General features: G+C 41.5%; 3 protein-coding genes across 5 annotated transcripts; all 3 read right to left on the minus strand.

Annotated features, from left to right (window-relative positions):
- Positions 1 to 1,018: 1,018 nt before the first annotated feature.
- timm17a (translocase of inner mitochondrial membrane 17 homolog A (yeast)) lies at positions 1,019 to 6,795 on the minus strand. Its single transcript, XM_070959927.1, has 6 exons — positions 6,750 to 6,795; positions 5,535 to 5,634; positions 4,536 to 4,599; positions 3,716 to 3,844; positions 2,079 to 2,189; positions 1,019 to 1,928 (listed from the first exon to the last, which is right to left on the minus strand). The coding sequence occupies exons 1-6, from the start codon at positions 6,773 to 6,775 to the stop codon at positions 1,852 to 1,854; spliced, it is 507 nt and encodes a 168-aa protein (XP_070816028.1). The 5' UTR covers positions 6,776 to 6,795; the 3' UTR covers positions 1,019 to 1,851.
- Positions 6,796 to 8,627: 1,832 nt separating this feature from the next.
- Positions 8,628 to 14,398, minus strand: lmod1b (leiomodin 1b (smooth muscle)). Its single transcript, XM_070958508.1, has 4 exons — positions 14,262 to 14,398; positions 12,747 to 13,376; positions 9,891 to 11,630; positions 8,628 to 9,810 (listed from the first exon to the last, which is right to left on the minus strand). Exons 2-4 carry the CDS (start codon positions 13,032 to 13,034, stop codon positions 9,784 to 9,786), a joined length of 2,055 nt encoding a protein of 684 aa, XP_070814609.1. The 5' UTR covers positions 13,035 to 13,376; positions 14,262 to 14,398; the 3' UTR covers positions 8,628 to 9,783.
- Positions 14,399 to 14,416: 18 nt separating this feature from the next.
- Positions 14,417 to 23,272, minus strand: shisa4 (shisa family member 4). Of its 3 annotated transcripts, none has more exons than XM_070958510.1 (6): positions 22,873 to 23,151; positions 20,181 to 20,358; positions 18,042 to 18,178; positions 17,762 to 17,953; positions 17,094 to 17,143; positions 14,417 to 17,059 (listed from the first exon to the last, which is right to left on the minus strand). In XM_070958510.1, exons 1-5 carry the CDS (start codon positions 22,955 to 22,957, stop codon positions 17,103 to 17,105), a joined length of 633 nt encoding a protein of 210 aa, XP_070814611.1. In that variant the 5' UTR covers positions 22,958 to 23,151; the 3' UTR covers positions 14,417 to 17,059; positions 17,094 to 17,102. The 3 variants fall into 3 exon arrangements, with proteins under 3 accessions (XP_070814611.1, XP_070814612.1, XP_070814610.1); XM_070958511.1 differs by having other exon boundaries at positions 14,417 to 17,063; XM_070958509.1 differs by having other exon boundaries at positions 14,417 to 17,143; positions 22,873 to 23,272.
- Between the last annotated feature and the right edge of the window lie 1,583 nt (positions 23,273 to 24,855).

The following is a 24,855-nucleotide window of genomic DNA, read 5'->3' on the forward strand; positions in this document are numbered from 1 at the left end:
ACAAATCTTTATCAGCAACTTTCAAGTCAATTTCAGGTCTTCACTTACAGCAAGATCTTTGAATACTGTCCATAACGATGCCAAACCTTTTGAATGTTTGCCTTTCAGTGCTGTCAAGTGTTGATACCTGAGGTCCTTTCAATGAATGGATCTCTTTATGAGTTTATCAGCTGAATATTGTAAAAATGCCTAAATGAACTTGTATCTTAAATGTGAATATTTGCTGGTCCTTTAAATGGTCTCTGACAGCAGACTGAACGTTTTGGGGGTGTTGGTTGGACAAAGAAAGCACTTTAAATATGACCTGACGAAACTGTCACACGGGAAATTGTGATATGTTCTTTTATATATCAAACAATTAGTTGATTAAGTGAGAGATGAATCAATACTGTCTCTTATTAGTTAGTTGCAGTCCTATAAATCAAATATCCAAAGTGTGTGTCAAATGCAATGTCCTCTGACTGTCATAAGCTATTAAATTATTCTTCTGGATTTTTTTTTTCAAACTTAAGACTTCAAAGACTTTCCTCCCCAGTCTCAAATTTTTAGGAAATTAAGGAAGTTTCTTTAATTTTTATGCTCAGCTTGGACCAGTCCTGTGCGGCTCTGCCATTAGCGATCCCTGACCCCACATATCAAGCTGGTGACGTCAAAGTTGCATCAAGGTCCCTTTCCCATCGCCTTGCTCATCCAGTGTCCTTCACCTGAGCAGGCTTCAAACAGACAGCAGTGACACAAACATATAAGAATGTGGGAGGAAAGTGCTCCCTTATGAGGCCTTTGTAAACACATCCTACAGCTTCAGTCAGGCTTAAAAGAGCAACACTGGCCTGGATATGTTTGTGAGGACTACCCTCTAGTGGGGAATGAGCAATCCTGCCCAGCCAGCATGGATTATGGGTAACGAGAGCTAAAGTACACTTGACATGAGCCCATTCTCACTCCTCATCTACATTTTTCACAACCAAGACCAGAAGCAATGGCATGAATGTATTCATAAGACTAGAAGAGACACACATTACAACTTATTTCTTTATTGTACCATAGTACAATCTGTCATACAGATTTAACACAGTATGCATCAATCCCTTGCTTAAGTTTCTCCATTCATTTGCACTGCCTATGCCGCCCTTGGTCATTAGCTGTCTTTTCCACGCCTTTGTGTTGAATGTAAAAGCACGGTCACATAAAATAGAACAATCTGGTACAACTCTTTACAATCTAAAATAAATAAATCACTTTAAAAGAAACTAGTATAGGAATAGATGTTTGCCTTCATAACTGAATCAAATAAAAAAAGGCCAGCCAAATGTCAGTGGCCAGCCCAAGCAGATGACATATTTAAGGCAAATAAAGACTAACATAAGTGAATACAAGTGGAAAGCCTTTACTGTATATACATGTTTAGCATACTTATATATAATTCATGACGTTCCATGTGTGACGTGTTTTAGCTAAATTCAACACTATCCAGAGCTTGTTGGTGTTGACCCCCCCACTTGTTGGGCTACATGCAGAACATACTGTATGTGAACAACAGAAAAACCCACCTCATCCACACAAACACCCCAACATCAAACAACAAATCCCACAAAATGTCTGTATTTAACCTACGTCAGGTGAAACAGATGCACATGACAAGGCTGAGAATGGCAGAGAGGCAGATCTGTACATGGCTCTGGAAAGAAGGAAAATGAAGATGTGTTTTGCCTTTGACTTCTCTTACACAGTCCATTAAAGTTGAGCACAGTTACTTATGTTTGACGTGTAGTATGATGCATCTCCATTTCTTCTTATAACTTCAGCAAGGAATTCAAAAAAGGCCTAGTGGATAAGAAGTTGGGAGTCCTCTCACTGATATTGTCTGTAGTCTCCAAATGAAGGGGAGGGCATTGCAGCAGGGGCAGGTTCCTCTGCAAACTGGGGTCCTGAAGAGAGAAAACAGGGTGTGATGAGAGCTGCTGGTGTAAATGAGGTATATTTATAACATGAAATCAACAAATCTCTGTCTATATCCTTTATCATCCTTTATCAATCACTGAATGACACAAACGTCCAGTATCAGAAGTGTTACTCACCAGTTGGGAACTGTGAGGAGGCAAACCTAGTCAGCAGGATTCCAGCGCCCTCTATCAATGCCAGCAGGATGCCTCCCATGGCTGCAGAGCCTACCATGGCTACTGGTCCATCTGTGGAGCAACAGGGATTGTTCATATGTTACATGCACACAGTACATTAGTAGTCACATGTCACATAAAAAGGGGATTAAACACTTGAGATGTTAGAGCTGATTAAAAAGTCACCGACTGTTCCATTTTCATCACTTTGTTTTTAAACGTATGAAAAAGGTCCACGTTGTTTATGAACTCAACATAACAAGGCCATGCACACCAGCTAAGGTCTTCTCGTTTATTCTGCCAAAATAAACCTCTGTTCAGGTTCAAGTTAGGTGGAATCCTGCTGGGTATTACACAAGGTCACCAAAGTCCATGGTCCAAATAAGTTCACCAAAGTAAGGTGTAAGTTTTCCCACCCCAGTCGGTGAAAAAGACTGCGATCAAGCCAGCTCTGTGCACGCCCAACTAGTCCTGAGAAGAAGTTTAGTCAAGCAAAAAAGTGACAACACTTGTGTGGGTGGACACAAGCGTGTGGGATTTAATTATAGCTTGTGTATGAACTCACATTCTGCACTGTCACAATACACGAGAACTCCAGTTCCTCTAATTGAATTGAGTGAATCTACTTATTTCCACTTTAAATACTGCAAACAGGTCAAACTCAGGACTACATCTAGTTGTGACACCTTTACTAGAAAGGTCTACAGAAAAAAAAAAATGGAGATTTTCAGGTTGAATCTCGTGTGCATTTAACAATGACATCACACAGCTTTAGGTGTTGACCACAAGTATACAGATATTTTTTACAACTAATATTTTCATCCTCTTTTTAAAAAGGAAAAAAAACATTCTGTCCACATAACAAGTCTCCATCAACAACGTGTCAAATACCAGAGAACATTCTGAGACCAATGTGCAGTGACATTATTTTCCTTTAGCAGTAGTTACTTAAAAACACAAACATTATGTATTTATTTGGAGCTACTGAACAACTTTCTGGCACCCAGACTATCAGTGCTAACCAAGTATAAACTAACCAGTAGTCTGCCATTGTTGGTTTCAGCAGCATGATCATTTCACAAAACAACAACGGGCATGATCAAACTGAAGCCATGAAACAACTGCTTCCCAAATGCCCTTTTTTTTTTTTTTTTTTACACGAACATGCAGATGCACAGAAAATCTGCACTTTAGAAGGCGTTTGAAAAAATCTCCATGTTAGGGAGCTAAAACACTGTGTGTGAATACACAGAGGAAATGTTTTGCTAAATATCTGTAAGTGTCGTCAAGATTTTAGTTTTCATAATTAAAATTTGAACTGCTTGAAAAACACATCTCTGTGCACAGCAGACATGGGGAAATCTTATTTTCATAGTTTTGGCCATCAATAACATATTAGTCACCAGCTTTATTGGTGTTCGATGGGGTCACGTATCTGGACAGTTTTGATAAGTCACAGTGATGAGCTCTGTCACTTTGATAAAGCAGTAGGTTTAATTATGAACTCAGTGTTCAGTGCAGCAACATCACTGTTTGTCTTTTGCATGAGGCATGTTTGTGTTGAGTGCTAACTGCCAGCTTCTTCTAAGCTTACTCACTTCTTGCAGCAAGGATAGCTCCTGTCATGGCCCCACTTGTAATTGAGTTCCAGGGATCCTCCTTCCCTCGCACTTTTACTAAACCACAGTCAATCATGGAGAAGAGGCCTCCCCATACTGCAAAGCTTCCTGCAAACCAAGAAAAGATCCACTTAAGTTCAACAAGAAACAGTTAAGACACTTGTTGGGCTATTTTGCAGGCACTGCTCAGTTTTACCTGACCCAAAATATATTTCTTTTGCAACAATTGTAGGCTTGAACAGCAGCTTTATTTGTTGTTTCTGCCTAATTTAAGAATAGTCAACTTGAGTTCATGTCTATTATTACAATTCTGATTGACTTCCAATGTTAAGGATGTTCTGATCCAGATCAGAGTCCTTTGACATTGGGATAAACATGCCCTGATATCAATCCTAAGTATCAGCTCAGGACATCTGTAGCTTTCACAGCAGAAAGAAATATCAAAATGACCAAACAGGTTATGTCTGGGCTTCAAGAAGGACAACAAGGCAGTATCTTTAGCCACATTTTTATGAAATGGCATGCACATAGTGAGAGACAGTGGAGGAGTAGATAATACTGTAGCAGTGACTTATCATATTTCTGTGGATGTTTCGGTACTTTATTCCTGCAATGATTCGATGATAAAAACTGGAACTGTAAGCATAACAACTAACATGAGACCAAACTGAGCACAACCCCTGTTGTTTGCAAATGAGAAAATAGTAACCTATCCAGTTTAGAGAGAGTAAATATTTGATACTAAAGATAAAGCATCACTGGAAGGCAGACAGCATTTAAATTCAGCAAGTACTCTTACCTCCCAGCTGTGGGGCTCTGGTCTTAATGGCAGTCAAACTCCCTTTCATTCTGTGGCTCATCCCCTACAAGAAACAGCCAGATCAATAACAGATCAATTCGTTGTCAGCTACTGATATTATGACGTCACAGTGCCAAAATGCCAGATAATGACAATTTAAGACATGGAAAAATGAGGTTCCCTCATAGTGTCCCTAAAATAACTAAGAGAAGCACACGAAAGGTTTTAAAAAGTGAGCTATACAGGAAAAACTACGCATTTTAAAGATGAACTGTATATTCGAATTACATGTGTGTTAAATGGCCATTTTTCTGTTAAAGACAAACTCGGACTACAGTAACATATCATGCATGTGCATGCATGTGCTGGTGCACCATATACCAAACCAAGCATGAACAGTATTGAAATCACCGGTGGAGGCCATTTGTGCTTAGGCTTGTAAATATATTATTCAAAATATTACTATATACCAGAAACCATTCCCTAAACTGTAGATACATCCCTATGTGGGGTACAAATTTTAAGAAAAACAAAGAGTTAGAAGCTCCTTGTCCTGCAAAAAGCATTTCATACTTTTACTTGAATGTCATGTCCGTCTTTTCTCATGTTTAGACATTAAGCCCAATAGTTTTGTTTTTAACATTGTTCCTCTTTTTGGAGGGGAAGTATTGAGCATTTCCATCCATTATGTGTTACCAGTACTAAACCTAACAGTTTATGTTTTACCATATTTTCCAGTGGCATGCTTATTTAAGGAACTATTTAAATTATGTAAATGTTATCATACAATTAAGCAACTGATAAAGCAAAACCGTGACATTTCTTCAGAGTTGACTGTGCCATTAATCATCTGACGATAACAAGACATGGTAAAGTACATGCTCCAAACAGGTGTCAAACCATTCTCATGCTGCAGTTTGATTTAAGGAGGTCATAATTGTTGTACTTGACTGAAGCAATACAGCCAGAGACCATGTTAAAATACGTGACTGAACTTACAGAGGGTGCATTTCTGAAACCTTTTACTGCCTGGAAAATTCCTCCTCCAATAGCTCCCATGGTGAAGGCTCCCCCACAGTCATCCACAATCCTCCAGGGGCTAAAACCATAAAACAGTCATTAACAAATGCCATTGTCATACACAGTGGAAAGAATGGGATTGTATTTAGATGTGTCAATATCATGACCTCTGATTGCAGGGTCTGTCTTTGCAGAGTATGGATTAGAAACCAAAGGTGACTGTAGAGGACCAAGTGCTCTCTTATTATGAATATGGAGAAAAAAGAAAAAAAAAACCCAAAAACTCTCCACTTAAGTAGCACTTGAAAATCTAAATGTAATAATCATCACATTACTCTTTTGTTGACCCCTTTGTTTTGTCTTGTCACCACTACACAGAGAAAACATACTCAACAACTGAAAAAGTAAATGGTGAACTGTTTTTAAACTGTATTTTAATTTATATTAGAAGGTACTTGTGACAGCAAATCTGTTAGCTAAATAGAAGCGGCACGTTCTAAATTCTTCAATTCTTCAGACCACTTCAAGCTCCCTTTATTGCCTGGCTATTACACCATGTGCCATCTGGTCTGGTGATAGCTAAACCTGATTCAGGACAGTGGTTACGGCATGATAGCTGACCACGGATATATGCATGTCACCATTTTATCCTAAGCCTACATCGACACTATAAACTTCAGTTATAATTTCCCGATAAGTCACAAGGTACCCTGTTCCAGCTGTTGTGCAACTCTCAGGTAGCCACCAAACAGATGTTACCACACCGGTGGCTAACTCAGCTAACTCACTAATATGCTAAACCAAACCTCCTTAACTGAGCTAATTTCTACCGTACAGCTAAAAATTACCACGACGGTGCCTGACATTCAGTTTAAATCATATGTCACCAAGTACAAACTGAGTGACTGAAGGCCATAAACGAAATGTAATGACATGTGGGTGAGTAAACCGACAAGGTCACTAACAACGTGATGGTCTAATGCTAGCACAAACTGCCAATACAGCTCTATGTAAAGTTAGCATTTCTGCTAACGCTAGGTAACCGGCGGGATTTAAGATGTTTCGGGTTATGCCACATGTTGTACCACAAAACAATTATATATACTTGACGTGGTAGTTACGCTAAATAGAGGCATAGAGAGTACTTAGCAAAATACAGATTAAAAATCTATTAAATTTGGTCGAAAGTCTCACCATGGTTCTCTGGCATATTCCTCCATTTTGTTCTTCTGCTGTTCCCTCTGACGTACCTCTTATCGACAGCGTGACGTACACGCAAGGTGAAACCGTAAAGGAGCATTTCATGTATTTTTTTAAGGACAAATAGTTTCGCTTTAGGGAATAAGATTTATACTGTGGCCACGTTATACGTCAAGTTGTTATAACGTGAACGGATCTACCATTAATGTGTACAACAGAAAGATTTTGTTCTGTTATTCTGAAAGTCACAGTATATAAAAAAACAAAACATTATTGGCACTTCAGGGACTCCGTACTCGCCAAAGTGGACATTTACATATGTCTGACAGTTAAATAACAAACAGTATGCTCAGTATTGAAGTGTTATGTCAAAGGAAACACGCGGCGATACGATTAAACAAGTAATTATAAAGCGAATCATGTTATCACAGATTTAACATGGCGAACTGGCACGTTTTCAAAGCAGAATTGAAAAAAATGCTTTACACGTGGAGAAAAAAGAGGGGGGCGTAAGACACAATATAACACTGAAAGCTTTATTTTTAATTCAATTATTCACACATTATGTTTGGTCCATTAGCTTGGCAGGCAGGTCTAAATACTACAGTCCCCATGAGCCTCTGCTGTTGTTGGGCATGGCCATGACTCCATGTACACATCCTGTGACTTTGGCTTTCTGTCAAAGAACCAAATATTTTCTGACATATTTCTTCGTCTTTTGTGCTAATGATTTAACTGGGAGTTGCTGAGCCATCTGTGAGTCACATAAAAGTTTCTGTGGAAAAAATGAATGGGACTTTCTCTTCTGGATCCAGGGGTGCCTGAAATAGCTCTTCCCACTGTTTGTTAGTGTGATTAATCGTACATTTGTGTGAGAAAAGCACAACATCAACTGCAATAGGTCATATGGTTTTATTACCTGATCTTAATTCCTTAATGCCACACAGCAAACCAAGGTTCATGTAGCTGGTATTTCAGGAGAGGGGGATCAGCAGGGGCCCGTCTGCTCATTTTTGCTCTGGGCCCCCCTAATAGGTTAACTCATCCATGCTTAAGAGAGGAAAGAACCTCCATGTACAGCTTATGTGAAGACTAGAGTATACAGTGTACCTGATGTTATCATCAAACCAGGATGTGCTAGAATGAGCCCCTTTCTACATACAAATGATGAATACAAGTTCTCCTTAGATCCCATTTGTTGGCACTGAACAACCCTTAATCTCAACATTTTCATTCTTTCCTCCATCTGAGATCAGTGCTGTTGGTCAGGGGAGCAGCTACAGCCGGGAGACAGACCGCTGGCCTGCAGCCCATTATTAGGAACGGGAAAGGAATGAATCGCAAAGCAAGCTTTCATTGAGAAATGCCCAAATATAGGCATTTCACGGATGCAGAGGCTGAGGCAGGGAGATGGAGACATAAACTGGCCTACAGTTGTTGCTCTCCTCTGAACACTCAGGATGATGGGGAATAAAAGCGAGACAGCTCCTACTGTTTCCCTACAGATGGACTCATGCGATGTAAGGAATAAAAGAAGTCATAATGTTCTTCTGCTTGCAGAAGCACACTCATGTAAATGAGTGTACAGTGAAGGAGATATTCTTTATATTAGCTTAAGTAACTGTGTTGTCAGGATTTGCACACAGTACTGCAGCAGTGCAAGTCTTTTAGATAGAGCTAGAGATATTATTTACACTGCAAGTTGGTGCTTGGATAATGATAAATATCTATTTATTGCACTTTCATGTAGACTGAAACCAACTGGAATGAATGACAGCTCCACAGATATTTATATATACATACCTTGATTTATCATCCTGAAAATGTTGCAAAAGTAAGTTGTATTTCACTTTACATACACTGTACATATTCTCATTAATGGTATCAGCCAGGCATAACATTACACTTGTGACTTGTCATTGCAAACATACCAGAATCTTTTATTGGAGACATACAGGCTCTGTAAGAAAGGCATGTGTAATCAGATATGACAGACAATCCTTCATTGCACAGCACATATATGAGTGCCACTCTGACGTTTGTTCATCACATTAAATTCCTGTAGAAAGGACATTCACTCCAAAGTATGGCCTCAATCAACAGGGGGGTTGATATATAAGCCAGTAATGGTTTTCCAAATCCCCCAAAAGGTAAGAAATGTCGATGTATTACAAGTTATGTAAGGTATTCAAACACCAAGGCTAGAATGCTTCTGTACAAAATATAACATCAGATACTGAAGGGCAGACATTTGCACTTCCTGATAAGAAGGCATTACGTAATTATTTCCATGCTAAAACTCCTTCATCACACACCACGATTCCACTGGGCTGCTTTCCAATCCATTAAACCCTGCCTGAGATGTCTTGAGATTTGGCAAGGAGACACACAATCAAAGACCACCTTGACCTTTTTATTTCTTACCCAGATTTTCTTAAGTCAGGCCGCCATGTTTGTTAATTCCCTGATATTTCCGCCATTTCAGAATTCCCAGTTTGAACAGATTTATAACTTACAAGTATAAGCTGGATTCCCACAAAGTCCACAAATAAATAAATGGTCAAATTCATGTCCACTATATGACTGACAAACTTTTGTATATTAGGATTTTATAAAGAGTTATTATCTTATTAAGCTCATCGCACACTCCCACCACGCTCACATTCAGATGCATACACAAGCCAACATGTTATATGATTGGCTTCATATTATCTAGTGCAAATAACCAGCAAAGCGTCAATATGAACCGAAGCCAAACAACCACAACACTCATGGCACCCTCTGAGGGCCCTGCATCACTCATTCTCCACAGAGTCCTTTTGGTCCAGTGCTTGAGGGGAGAACTCATAGTGAGGGCTAGTCATCCAACCGGTGGGCATCTCATGTTTCACTTTCTCCATCCGTCCCACAGCACAGCTCTTCGACCGCATCCCGGGGGGGAATGTAGAGCTTATCTCCTTGAAAACCTGCGGTGAGATGTCTGTTCTCCCTCTCGCTTTGTTTCCACTTTATATTCCAACAGGAAATGTTATTGCAACCACTTTGGCACCGGCACCTATGGGGAAAAAATCAAAGGTAAGCATGTGAGAAAGTATTGTAGTCGAGCTAACCGATCCATAAACCGATCTTACGCACCTTCTTGAGTTGTTTAATGTCGCTTCCTCTGATCGAGGCGAGCAGTTGGTCCCTTGAGTTCTTACTCCTGCCTGGGCTTTTCCCATCCAGCTTCCTCTGCGACACCGGGGTCAGAGAGTTTCTCAGGGAGTCTACATCCAGCATAGGAGGCGGCGGAGGTGGAGGTCCACCCCCAGGAGGAGGTGGAGGTGGAGGTGGAGCCGGCCCTCCAGCTCCTCTTTTAGGTGTCAGCTTTGGTGATGGCATTGGTGAAGGCATGGGAGAAGGTTTGGGGGACGCTTTGGGCGAGTTTCTCAGAGATCCTCCACCACCCATCTTGGGGACCTCCAGTGGCCCCTTCTTCTCCCCGTTGGCCTGGGCCTGCTTCTGCTCCTGCAGGCGCTTCTGCCTCTGTCGGTCCATGTTGCGACTCAGTATGTTTGTTGTGGTCATTCTGGGTCCAGCTAACTCGAAGTGGTAGCCCAGTTTGAGCAGGGTGGTGTTTTCTTTTAGGATCTTGGTCATCTCCATCTCGGTCTTCCCACCACAGATGTGACGCTGGTTTTGAAAGCGGAGCTCAGTCAGTGTGGAGTTGTGCTGCAGCGCCTGGATCAGAGACAGGATGCCTTTGCCAGTGAGGTGGTTGGAGTCCAGGTTGATGCTGGTGATAGTCTTATTTTTGCGTAGCATGCCTGCGATGGCATAAGCCACGTGGTCGTCGGCGCGGCAGTTAGCCAAAGCAAACTTCTTGACGTGGGTGTTGTTGTGCAAAGCCTCTGCAAACTCGATGAGCGTTTTCGTCTTGATGACCTCCGAGTTGTTGACATTGAGCTCAGCAAGGGAGGGGTCGTTACTCTGAACCTGCTCCATCAGCTCATCAAACATGCTGGAGTCTTCGTCCTCCTCCTCTTCTGCTTTCACCTTGCTGTTCGGGGTGTTTTTGGCCACGCAGTTGCCAAGTTTCTCCGTTTCCTCAGCTTTTTTACCTTTTCCTTTACTGTCCTCGTTTTCCCTTTTCTCTGTGCTAATCTTCTTCTCTTTCTCTTTCACATGGTCGCTGTGGTTAACCAGCTCTTCTCTATCTGTTCTTTTTTCTGCCTTGTCATGTTTCACCTCTCCCCTCTCAGACGGTTGTCGCTCAAGTTTGGCATCAGGCTTGTTTTTATCTTCAGCTTTTTTCTCTTCTGTTTTAGGCCTCTTCTCCTCAGATTTACCCTCTGGAGCCTGGCTCTCTTGTGTCTTGTTCTGCTTCTCCAACATTTTAGAGACAAGTCCTTGTGTCCTGAAACTCTCGGATCTCCTCTCCTTTTCCTTGCCCGCATCCTTTTCATGTTTTTCCCGCAGCTTTGAGATAATGTCTTTGGTTTTGCTGTCATCTTTCCTCCTACAGTCTTCTTTCCTCTCCTTCTCTCTGCCGTCATCCTTTTTTTCTTGCAACTTAGAAATCATATCCTTTGTTTTGTTACCTGCGCTCTCTCTGTTTTCCCTTCTGTCTCTTACCTTATTGTCCTCATGTTTCTCTTTGGTCTCATCTTTCGCGTCACTCTCTTTGCTCTCCAGCCTCCTGTATCTACCCGAAAGCCGACTTGGTTCCTCTTTCAAACTTTCAGGACCTCTGCTGTTCCTGTCGTCCACCTTCGTATCTTTTTCACCCGAGACACTAGCTTGTTTTCGTAACCCTTTCACGTCGTCGTTCCCCTCCTGGCTCAGGCCCATCTTCCTCAGATATTCCTGTTTCCGGCTCTCCTTCTTTGACTCACCCTGCAGGAGGAGGAAGATGAGGGCACGATGTGGAGAATATTAGTGTTAGCAAGTAGCACTGTTAAATATGTGCCAATTCCAAAGACAAACAATTACAGATTTAATTAAACTTCATTCGAGGGATGTAGTGTCCTAAACCAAAATAAATCTCAGCTGATACAGAACGAGGATGTGATTTTGCAGAATTTAAAGAGATCTTAAAAGTTGCTATACAGTACAGATGTACAGCATGCAAAGCGTGACATGTACAGTAAAACTCCTCACCAAGCAAATACTGTGCTCTTTAACTGCCAAACAGCTCCTCGTCCATCTGCTCACTGTAAACACACACACACTGTCCCCGACATAATATGGCATGTGTGTTTACGGTCAGCAATCGGACAAGGAACCATTTTCTATGGTGGAGGGATACATTTGCAGCAAGTAGCTTGCAAAGTGTTTGATTTGTGAGTCTCCGTCTGTTTTGCTCTGTGAGGCCGTGGCCCTGGCAGATGTAGCCTTAAAAGGCAGTGAGCGTAGGAGCAATCAACCAAGGAATTCCATCAGGCCGGGATTAAGAAGCTCCGCAGGGCCGCTGCTCCATCCACTGAAGTGCCTCTCCTTTAAACACACAAACTGAAAGAAATCTGGCTGCCTGACACTCAACCAAGGTGGGCTGACAAATCTCTTATAGCATGTCACAGGAATACAAGAAATCGTTTGGTGTGTTTCTCCTCTTGTGGGACGATGATTAAGAATGTGAAATGGATGTAAGCAATCCTCAGAGGGGAAAACAATGTTTTTCCTGGCACAGGAGCCAGCTCTGCACTGTTTATGAGTTGAGGGACTCAGGGTGCATGAGGTCCAGTTGGTGGTTTGCTTCAAGCAGATGAAAGCTATCATTAGAATACCTCTGGGACAGTGGATGTTACATAATGTTGAAATCTGCACTTATGAAATCTTTCATAAGTGCAAACATAGTTGATTTTATAAACTCTTATAAAGTCACTCATCTGCAGGTCATTTTTATAAAAACGGCTCAAATACAAATATCTTAAGAGAGTGATGGGTCTTAAAGAAAGAGGCAGATCATACTTAAACATACCAGGTAAGGAATGAAGTCAAGCATTCACAAACCTCAAATGACTGTTCTCTCTGACTGAGCCTCCCTTTAGGATCACTCTCCCGCCTGCTGTCAGGTTTAGAGTCCCGGACATTGTTGCTCGTAGGTGGCTGTGCTGGCTGGCTCTCCCCTTGGACGATGATCTTCCCATCCTCTGGGTTGAGGTCTGGCACTTTCATCATGTCCTTCTCCAGCTCCTCCATCTCCTCGGGGGAGAGGGTGGACAGCAGGTTGTCTAGGTCGGGGTCCTCGCTGACCTGACGGCCCGTACGGGTCAGGCCTCTCACCTTTCCCCTGGACATGATTGCCTAAAAAAAATCTGGGGGAAAGGCTACGCCCCTGGAGAAGAGCAGAGAAATTTGGTTTCTTTGGAGGTGCTGATGGTGTTAGTTCAGTAAATCCTTTTATTCAAAATCTGATTATTCTGTAATTTCTCTCCTAAGGTGAAGAGTGGAGTATTCCCATAGGCCAAAGCTGATGTCCTGCTGTCCCGTCGCGTCCCGCTCACCAAAAAGCCACCAGAGGCATCAATCCTGATGCAAAGAGGCTGGACTCACAGTCTTGCAGTGAGGGGTACCAGTGATGAACTACAAGAGCCTCACATCATCAAAGTGGACTGTGAGGCTGGGACATTCTTCGAAATCCTGTGAAAGTGCATGTCCATATTTAGTTCAGGCTACACACTCCTTTAAAGGCAATGGGAAGGGCTGAAGTTTACAGAGATGTCAGAGCAGAGTTACACAGACTTCCTATTACACAATTCATGTTTATAGTGAGACGCGATTTTTTTCTTTGTTCAGTAATGACTAATTTTAACAGTTGAGAATTTCACATTAAATTTTCTGCCACTAGTTTCATTTAAGAACTTTTCTTATTTCCCAGCTTTTTTTTTCTTGTCAAATTAATACATTTCAAACAGTTTGAGAAAAAATGATACAAGTTAAAAATATAGTTCTATCAGGAGCTTAATATAACAACACCAGGCCAATGGGGCTGAAACAGATGATTTACATGGTAGTTTCACATGGTCAATAAACATGTGCAGAGAACTGTATGGTGGGATACTTCTGGGGCTGTGAGGAAGGCTGGCTCACAGTAAAGAATAATATCCTGCTGTTTATTACACCAACGGCACTAAAGTTCCTGGACCTGGTAGGTTTAAAGTCATGCACTAAGTTTAAAGCAAATAACACCCTGTATTTATTCCAAAATTGCATAAAATGAGAGAAAATCAGTATGATTTGGGAAGAATATTCTGTTAAAGGTACCAAAGTAAACAAAATAAATAACATAGAATAAAAAAAATGTAATAAATAAATAAAGGGCTACAAATTCAAAGATTAAAATTTTATACATGTATGTATTAAAATGCTAAATGTATATTGGCCTGCTGTGTCAGTGGTCTGTGTAATTTGTGAGTACAAAAAATATAAAATGTTCTTATGTCAAAGTTATAAGGAATACTATATAATAACAGTGACAAATAATAATTTGTTAATAACAGTCACTGTGTTTAGGGGCATAGATACCTTTTGCATTGCTACTGCTTGTGACGACAGTGAAATTAACACATTTAACATTGTTTGGAGGTGAATACAGACATCTAGTGGTCAAAATGATGCAAACCCCATTCCAACATGTCATCGTTAAACATTTCCTGGAAACAAAAAGACACAGCAGACAGTTGTACTTTACATTCCAAAGTTAAATTTTATGTTAATAGAAATAAAAACTTTTCACTCACTTTATATTACAATGTCATACCACTGATATGACAACAGACAAAAGCCACTGAGACAAGTTATTTTGCCAAACTGACGTCAGTTTCTTTAAATACACTCATGGAGTTGGATTAGAAGCGCAGATAAACGGAAACATCATTGAGCAAATGTTATGTCAAACTACATATGAAAGCATCTTACAAAGAAAAGTCCAGTGTTCTCTTTGTGCTTTACAAAGGCTCAACAAATCTGTACATGTGGACGTCGCCATCGGAGGAAACAATTTATGCTGTAAACTATCTGGAACAGGTCTTGTCTGATTCATTGCATGGTTTAGCAGTGAGACAAGATACAGCAGTGAGGAAAATGTTGCCCAGGCGTCTCTGCTCAGCATGATAACAGTGTTTTTAATATGTGTCTCACTAGACTTATATATAAATTACCCCTGAATAAAGACAATCCAGGCATCACCTATGAGTCCTCAGACAGCTAACTGTACAACACATGCTTGAGATGTCATGTTTTACAGTTCACACATTTTACAAAGGGGTTACAAAGGTTACAGGCCCTGACCTCGCTGGAGCCCACATCCGCAAGTGTAAATTTTAAGAAATAGTTCGACATTTTGTGAAATACACACAGCATAAGTTACATACTGTTGTGTCAAACTAATGCTAGATGAGAAGACTGATACCACTCACATCTATGTGGTAACATGAACGTACATTAGCTAGCTAACTGGTCCAGCAACAGCTGGTTAGCTTAATTTAGCACACAGACTGGAAGCAAATCCACCTACCAGCAGCTCAAAAGCGCAGCATCTATCACGTAAGATATTTGTACGCAGATGTAAAGACAAAATGTAGTGTTTTATGCTGGTTTAAGTCATGCAACAGATTTTTCCAGGAGTCTCCACTTGTTGTTCCTGGCCACTGCACCAAGCAAGGAAATAGCCTATTCCGCTACACAAGTTAGCCTCCTCTAAAATGGCAAATTTTCATTTGTAGACTTAGGTTTGTGTATGGATTAAAAAAAAGATTTAATGCTGATTTTATTAAATTTTTTGTTATCTTAGGACAGAGCCAGGCTAGCAGTTTCTCTGTGTTTCCAGTCTATCTTAGTCAGTTACTAAACTAAGCTAACTGGCTGCTGCCTCCAGCTAACAGTTAGCTTAGCAAACATTCATATTTACCATACAGACATTCGATTGGTGCTGATATTCTCTTAACTCTAAGCAAAACAGCAAATAAGCGTATTTCCCAAAATGCCAAACTACTGTTTTAAAGATAGGTGGTCAACAAAATCATTGTTTTCAACAGTAGTGATTTTTGGCTTTGTAGCTTGTCCAGAAGGTGAGAACCCTTTCACAGTAAAAGGTAACCTTATCAATAATAAATACCTAATGGAAAGATGCCAAAACGCTAAAACATCATAACTTAATTTACAATAACAACACAGTGTGTTTAAAATAACCTGTTACAATATCATAAAATATTCAGTTGAAGAACAGATTTACAAAATATGTATTTAAATAGTTAATTTTTTTCTTGATTATTGGTTAATTATTGTAAGGCGGGACATTTCGTTTGAATCCAGCAGCATGACCTACAACTCCCCTGACCTGATATGTTACAAGAAAAATAAACAGTTAACATGAATTTCACTGTAAAACATCCGACCTGGCATTATGGGATTAATCTAAAGACTCGTTTCTAATTAATTCAAAACCAGGAAAGGAGCATGAGAGGACAGATACCTTTGATTGGGGTAGCATGCTGATGTTACATTACAATAGCGCAGGTAATATGCTACCATGAAGTAAATTAGTCAAGTCAGATACGAAAATGAGGAGACAAAGCTGAAACTAACAGGTGACTAAAGGCTTCTTACACAGAATTAGTCATACCAGAAAATCCATTAGGCCATCTGAGCAAATTCAAGACTGTTTCTCACCACCTTTGAGCCACACCTGTCACCTTTTTAATCAAACATGCGATTTGTTTTTCACTTTAGCCTCTACCACATTACAGAAAGAAATATAGAAATAAACACATCATGTAATCATATTTGGAGAATGTTGATCAGCGACCGAGATGATCTGGAATGTAGCCTTCGGCAGTTTTCAATTACGTCAAATTTAACAAAAGTGAGGACGTAAAACATCTTCCCTCTAATAAATGAGGAGGGAGCGCCCTGTGTTCAGGTGACACCCTGTCATTGAGGTGACTATGTCACAGCAGAAGTGGCAGCACAGAGTGGAGACGCCGGCCACATGCCTGCTCACTTTGGAGATGGTGTGACACCCTCTGTAAAACCCGCCAGGAGTGATCAGGCGTCAAGTTGCACAACACAATTTGACTTACGTAAATACTCCAGAAAAGTAGGACAATGTTGTAAATAAACAAACAGGCAAAACCCTTAAAGTGTCTCCTGTTCTCTTTCACAGGCAAACCACTGCTAGTCAAGCTGGAGTGTTTGAGTGTGGGTGTGTGAGTGTGTAAGAGAGTGTTGCTGCCTTCTCCTTTTGAAACAGTCATTTCTCTCAGTTGCTGCTGTTTCCCTCTGTGTGTGTGTGTGTGTGTGTGTGTGTGTGTGTGTGTGTGTGTGTGTGTGTGTGTGCGTGCGTGCGTGTGTGTGTAGACAAGCCCATCAATGACCAGGATACTGCGGTGGAGAGTAAGGTGGAGGGGCTGAAAAATAAGCAGGTACAAACATAAAATAAAGTCAGATGTTTACGTAATATCATAATCATATAATTCAGTACGATTCATATGGACCACAGGGGTGCTGTCCCCCCCAGAGCTGCTCAAGATGGACAATTTGGCCTTAAGATGGCACTACTGGTCACATGCAGTCATTATAATTAAAAGGACTTATGCCCATGGCAGCATGCAATGGGAAACTTTCACCAAATTTCATGGCAGTCTGCCTTCTAAATCACAAAATACCTTGCATCAAAGTTGACCTTTTCTGCTGCAAGAGAACAGTATCCAAATTAGAAAGCGTCCACCCACTGGGGAACATGAATGTGAGCAGTAAAGTTCAGGGCAAATTGCCTCTTAGCTTCTTATATTTTTTGTCAAGATTTTGGCCTGAAGTTGGCGCTACAGGAGAGCTCAGGGGGGTCACCCAAACATCCTGTGGACCATAAATATCCTCAATGGATTTTATGCCAATCTGCTTTAACTCAGAGTTAAAATATCAAAGTACCTAAAAGTCAACATATTATTAACCTGTTCTCTGCTGTTAGCAGGGCAATTTGTCCTTCTGATATCGGCGATCAACGAAATGTGGACATAATATCTTACCTTGGCTGTATGCAGGATCCATTAGGTGTGGTGGATAAGGTCCAGGCTGCATCATTGGGTACTGTGGGGGCATGCCAGGGTACTGGGGCGCCATTGGATAGCCTGCATGTGGATACTCAGAGGGTCCCAGTGGTTTTCCATAAGCGTCGTACATGGGCTCCACTGGGTAGCTAGCCATTGGGATCTGCTGGGCTGTGGGTCAGAAACACACTGCTGTGAGGGAAAACAATGACCTAATGGTTGTTTGCACAAACATGGACATCGAGAGTAGACGTCTCACCATCATAAGGTGTCCTGCCCCTCTGCTGCCGTCTCTGGTAGAGGTAACAGCAGGAGCACATGAAGCAGCAGACCATGGTCGCAATGATCGCCACAAAGAGGAGGATGGAGGAGGCAATGCCAGCTAAAGTGGTGGGGCTGAGAGGAGAGGAAGAACAGGACTTAAGTTACAAAGCACTTCTTACTTTGATCATCTAGCCTCACGCTGTTCCACCTCCTCTTGCAGAGCATGACTCACTTTAGAGAAGATTAAAGCAGAGATGGCTGTGATGTGAAGCTCTGGATTCAGACGCACTGAATGCAACCACGGACTGACCCTGAAATCACATCTGAGTTAATGACATACACCCCGCATCTCTCTAACAGATTCCGTCACCTCATAGTTTCAGCGAAGCAACAAAGCCCTCCATTTCAGCTCAGCCCCCGCCACCCACTGATCTGATCTCCCATTGGGCTTAATAAGCCGCAGGTTGTCTGCGCGCCTCTGGATAGTGATGGATGGTTTCCAGTGCTGTGGAGGGAAACTGCCATGTTGCAGTCTCTTCGGTACAAGCTTGCTTAGTCCAGCATTATCACGATCCCTCACAGGGGACTCTGCCATTAAACACTACTGAAAGCACAGATAGCTGATGTGATAGAACGCCTAATGAGAACATATTACACTGTGGGGACCAAAGCAGGGTCATTAAGGAAAATGTTTGAGAACAGGCCAGATTAAGAGTGCCGAGACTTCAGATTTTCTAGGAGAAATTAGTGCAGAGTGATGGTGGACAGATGTTTTCTATACATGTTAAGGCAGTGCCTTGCTTTGGAATTTTTCTTTCCATGTAAATTCCCTCTTAGCAACAGGCAACAAACTGCTTGCTTGTGTGTGAGACTGAATGGATGCCACATCGTGATTCTACTAAGTGTTATCTCCACCTGTGTGGTGTCCATACATCCAACACCAATTCCCACAATTCGTTTGTGGTTGCCTCAGTGAGTGCAAACTGTAGACACTGTGTGTTCATTGGAGCGGTGCGTCAATGGGGCCGCCATATTGGTACAGGGGAAGCATGTGTAAGTCCATCAAGGCAGGAGGCTTATCCACAATTAAAATCGAAACTTGCTGAATATTTCAAGCAATTTGGTTGTGATAAAATTAATGCCAGACATGGATACTTTGGCTTTTTGTGCAAAAATACATTTAAGATGAACTTATCCTGCATGATTAGTAGTATTCTTTTTTTCTTACTGCATTGTAAACTTCCTGTCATGATATAAATTTGTTTATAATTCTAGAAATAAACAAAGACTTAATCAAACAAATAAGATAAAATGATATCACACAGCAAATTTAGAGTAAATTGAGTAAATGAAGTCAGGAACAGCAGCTCTTGTTCTGTTGCTGTTGCAGGGAGGCTCCAGAATAGATCTGAGGAGACGACACTTATATAATGAGCCCTTTTGTTAAGTGATGTCTGCCCACAGACTCTAGTTGTGGCCAATGACTTAAATCTGTTGCATTCAGTTAAACAAAGAAATCTTGCTGATTCTAGTTGTTTACTTTTTACACTGCTTCCAGTGTTTCCAGGAGAAAATTGCTAAAAAGAGAACAAAAACACTGCAGATTTACACCACCTGATTAACGTATAGATGTCTGAAAACATTTCTTGTTAAGGTTTGGATGGTGCCCTGTATGCAACACCAAGTGCAAGTCACATGCCTGTTTAAATGATAAACTGCACCGCTGTGGTTGCTTTCAGAGATGCTAACAGACGTTTTGTAAACAAGCTACAATTTTGTGGCCGGAGCTGCAGAACGTCCGACCTCAGCTGCTAACACTGCTATCTGCACGCACAACATACTTCAACCCATCTAATTCCTTCACTTCAAGTGCAATTTTTGTGTTTAATAATTTATTGCAACTTCCTCGTCTCCTCTTCATAGATACTTGGCGATGCGTCTCGCAGATCTTTATGTGCAGACTGTGGCAGTGAATTTCCACAAGCAGGATGTTAAAGTATCTCTCCGCCTTATGGAAATGAAGGACATGCGATCCTGCAGTGACAGCCTCAGATTGTGAACACAAACACTGACTCCTGGTGTCGAGTAAATTAATAAATAAGTCATTAAATTAAAACCCTGCTGCCGCCCGCACCTGAACTGGAAGAGCATGCAGCGTTTCTGCTCCCGCTCTGTGATCATCTTGAAGGCGTCCAGGCAGCAGTAGCGCCGATGGCAGTTCCCACAGCAGAACGTGATGAGAGGGCAGTCGAAGCCGTTGTGCCAGGTGCCGTTTTTATCCACGTACCACAGACAGTCCTCGTTCCCACTGACTGCAAAACAAAGGCAATACAGAGTGTGAGGCGGCATGACACGACAGGGAAAATGATCAAAAGCGGTAAAGAAAAGAAGGAGGCAGAGGGAGAAAGAATGAAGGAAGCAGCAGGTCGGACAGACAGTTTGTTCTCTAACAGAATTTATCCTCCTTCTTAGTGTTACAGACGCTCTGTTGTCTCCGTTTTATGACACATTTTCAACGTGAGACGGTGCTTTGTTCTGCCTTCAGGAGAAAATAAATATTTATTTTGAACATGCACTGGCTCTTCTTTCTTTACATCGTTCCCATTCCAGGACAGACAGTCATGATGCATTATTCAAAGGTTCCCCGTGGCAGAGGTTGAAAACTCTCAAGGGGGCTCAAGGAAGGTAACCCAGAGATTTAAAGGACCTGTATGTCTGAAATAAAAATGAGTAGATTTATTCCTTCTAGGACTACAACTAAGGATTATTTTCATCCTGGATTAATCAGACATTCCCTCCCTATTAAATGCCTAATGAAAACAGTACGAAATGCCTGTCATAATTTCCTACAACCCAATATGGCGTCAACAAATGACTCAAATGAATGAATAAATTGTTTTGTGTGATGTTCAAAAACCCAAAATATTCAATTTACTATAAAGGCAAAGCAGCATGATTGTCATATTTGAGAACCTGACCCATCAATGTTTGGTATTTTTGCTTGAAAAATGATCGTCTCAATTATGGGACAAGCTGCAGATGTGAATTCAAACTTTGTTTTTACCACTGTAAAAGGACAATTTAATCAACACTTGTACACATGATCAACTCTTTTCAAAAGCCAGGAATGAAGCAAAAGTGCACAAATAACCCTCAGTTCTGTGATGTTACAGTTCTGTGGTCTCTTGGGAGACAAAGGTGTATACAGCGACTGAGAAGCTGTCTTTCAGAAGAATAAATACACAGTACATCCTGAAGTGAGCTGCCAGGAGCTGCTGTGATTATGTTTTCCAGAACATAGAATTTAAGGCACACTAAATTACAGCCTGGTCACAACAGCCACACGTGTGCAGGCAGCTGAAGGTCACACGACTCGTACATTCAACGTGAGTTTTCTCAACACTAGAACATATAGAGAATTTTTGACAAAACAATAAATCGATGCTGGATGTGAATTAAACTACACATTTCTCCTCAGGGAGCTGCTCTTCCTTGTTGAGTTGAGGATTTTCTAAGTGTATTAAACTGATGGAAACTCCATTAGAGAGGATGCCTGCAGGACTGTGCTGAGCCAAGATCTATACCTTGGCTTGGTTCCTGAAGCAGTTTGGACTAATTCTGGATGTTGACCTTTGAGTGCTGGCAAAGAAAACACTTATTCTGCCATTTCATCTACGCCTCAATATTACAAAATCTATTATTGTGGCTGTTTACACTACTGTATGCCAACAATGCTTGTTGAAGAACAGTTGAATAGAAGCAAAATAAAAAATACAAAATAAATTCATATTTAAATTACTTGTATGATGATACTGTGATACTGTCCTGTACATGTTGCTTTGTAATAATGATTTTTAGCAAACTTTGTGCTAAAATCTAAATAATCAAGCAGTACTTTGAAACATGTCTCATTTTAATTATATCATTTATGTATATATTTTTTCAATCTCCAGTTGTTTATCTGTTTATATACTGACTTTTTATGAACCAGTGGCCTGTATAAAATGTGCTGTAAAAATAAAGTTTGATTGACTGATACCTAACAGACAGACAGATAAGCTGCTGAGTTAAACTAACGTCTGTGTTGGATAATAATAATAATAATAATAATAATAATAATAATAATAATAATAATTAATGATATAACAATTATATTAGGGCTGCAACTAATGACTATCTTCATAGTCAATTAACTGGTCGATTATTTTCTCAGTTAATCCATTAGTCGTCAGAAAATAGTGAAAAATTACAGTTTACCGTCATAGAGAAATAAAGAAACGAGAAAATATCCACATTTAAGAAGCTGTAATCAGAGTATTTTGACTTTTTCCTTTAGAAGAAATAGTAATAGTATAGCAGTAGTTGACAACCAGTCTTTAAATCGTCGTAACTCATGAAAACAAACAAACAAACAAACAAACAAATAAAAAGTAAGTTTAACTGAAAAACTAACGTTACCGCCAGGCTGATGTTAAAATTAGCTACCAAACAGTTTCTCCTATCTAAATTAAATACTAAACAAATATACAAAACGCATTAAGAGCACTTCACGGACGACTGAACAAATGGAGGCTTAATGCGACGGGACACTCAACAGTGACCGGTTTAGTGGCACTTATCCGGGCCTGAAACAGACGTCGAGGTTCCGGGTAAACAGGCAGAAAGCGGCAGCATGAGCTCATGTTGACGCCGTGAGGCTGCGGGGCGATGCGGAGACTGGCAGAGGCTGCTGCTCCGCTGGACCGCCCGAGAGACGTTCACGGGGCTCAGCCGTTAAACCGTCAGCTAGCGGCGCGCGGCCTGCGGATGGAGAGCCATAATCTTACCGTGAGAAGTGCAGAGGACGACGGTGAGCAGCGCCAAAGTCAGCGAGATGAGAGACATGTTGCCCGTCGCAGAGATCATCCTCATCCCAATTCAAGCCAAGCGAGGAGATTTTAAACAGGGGCCGTTTTCATCGGTGTAAGGACGCAGGAAGAGGCGGACTAACGGTCCTTCTTAGACATGATCCAGACCAGGGAGCAGCGTTGGAGACGGGACGGCTTTGTCGATCGGTAACGTTAATTCATCCGTCGTAATGACACATCGCGGCTGTGACGCCGTTCAACCGGGACGAGGAGGATGATGCCTTTACGTGCCGCCTGGAACGTAGGATAAAATCTCCATCTGCTGAGCTCCGGCCGTGAAGAAGCACACCGCTTCAGCACGTGAGTCATCCTAAAGTACATTTACTCTATGTCAAGTGGCGCTAAGTAACTAAATAACGTCACATTTACTCAAAGACTGTACTTAAACACAGCTTTGAGGTGACTGTACTTTACCTGAGTATTTCCGTGTTTTGCTACTTTATATCTCGACTCCATAGCGTTCCAGAGCTAAATATTCTACTACTTACTCCACGTACTCTGAGATATTGGATACTTTCCATATTTTGTAGATTTTTTTCATACATAACATGTGCAGCATTTAAATTCAATTTCTCCATGTTTAGCAATAACTCTTGTTTACGAGCATCGAAGAACGCACCTTCAGAGGTCAGAGCACCCCCCCCCCCGCTCCGCCCCGCCCTGGAGGAGAGAGACAGACTCGGCATAGCTCGGATTCTACCATGGACCTGATGGAGACAGCAGCTCCTCCTGATGACACACTCTGAGGACAAAGTGTAAAGGCACTTCCGGTGCTGGTGCTAAACTTCACAGAGAAATCACTAAACTCTGGTTTGACCGTGGAAAAATATATACACAAACACATCTCCAGCTGCCTTTAAGGCTGGTGCCTGGATGAGTCCCCTCATCTCTGTATTTAGGATTAACAGTGAATGCAAAGAAAAGCTGTTAACATCGCCCCCTTGTGGGGAATCTGCAGCCTGCTGTCTGTTGGTGCCATCCATCCATTATCTATACCACCTATCCCTTTCGGGGTTGCGGGGGGCTGGAGCCTATCCCAGCTACAATGGGCAAGAGGTGGGGTACACCCTGAACTGGTCGCCAGCTGATTGCAGGGCCACATGCAAACAAACATCCACACTCACACCTACGGACAATTTTAGAGTCATCAATTAACCTAATAAGCATGTTTTTGGTCTGTGGGAGGAAGCTGGAGTACATGGAGAGAACCCACGCATGCACGGGAAGAACATGCAAACTTCACACAGAAAGGCCCCGCCTGACCCGGGGATCGAGCCGGCAACCTTCTTGCTGTGAGGCACGCGCACTACCTGCTGCGCCACTGTGCAGCCCTCTGTTGGTGCCCTCACCCAAAAATAAAAAACTGTATAGGCAACAACTAATCAGGAGGTAGAGCATAAATAAAAAAAACACGCTGTTAAAGTGCCTGATTAGAGCTCCTTTGAGGTCTGTGTGAGCATGTAGCTTTATGTGACCTGTGGCAGATGTGACACCTTTAAAACACGTGTTTTTCCATCATATATTTAGTTTAAAATACACACTGTGCTTGAAGAGAAACACATCACCCATCTATTAATCCTGCATGCTGTATATACTGTATATAAACATTGATGATACTACTGCTGCTGCCTGTAATAAAGCAGACTCTGGTCAACTCTGATGACCTCACATAATTATGGCATCGCTCCTCCAGTTTGGACCTAAGAGGTTTAATTAGCCAGAATAAGTGAAATCACTTGTGTGGGTGTTTTAAACTGCTTGTAAATCCTTTGGTTTTATTATCTCCGTCACACTGTGGGTTGTAGGCCGTTATGATTTCTGGAGGATCTAAGGATGCAACAAGGTGGTCTGACTCTGTGCTACTTGCTCTTTATTGTTCGGGGAGATTATCAGATCAAACCG

This window comes from Chaetodon trifascialis, chromosome 3, assembly GCF_039877785.1.
Source record: "Chaetodon trifascialis isolate fChaTrf1 chromosome 3, fChaTrf1.hap1, whole genome shotgun sequence".
NCBI lineage: Eukaryota > Metazoa > Chordata > Actinopteri > Chaetodontiformes > Chaetodontidae > Chaetodon > Chaetodon trifascialis.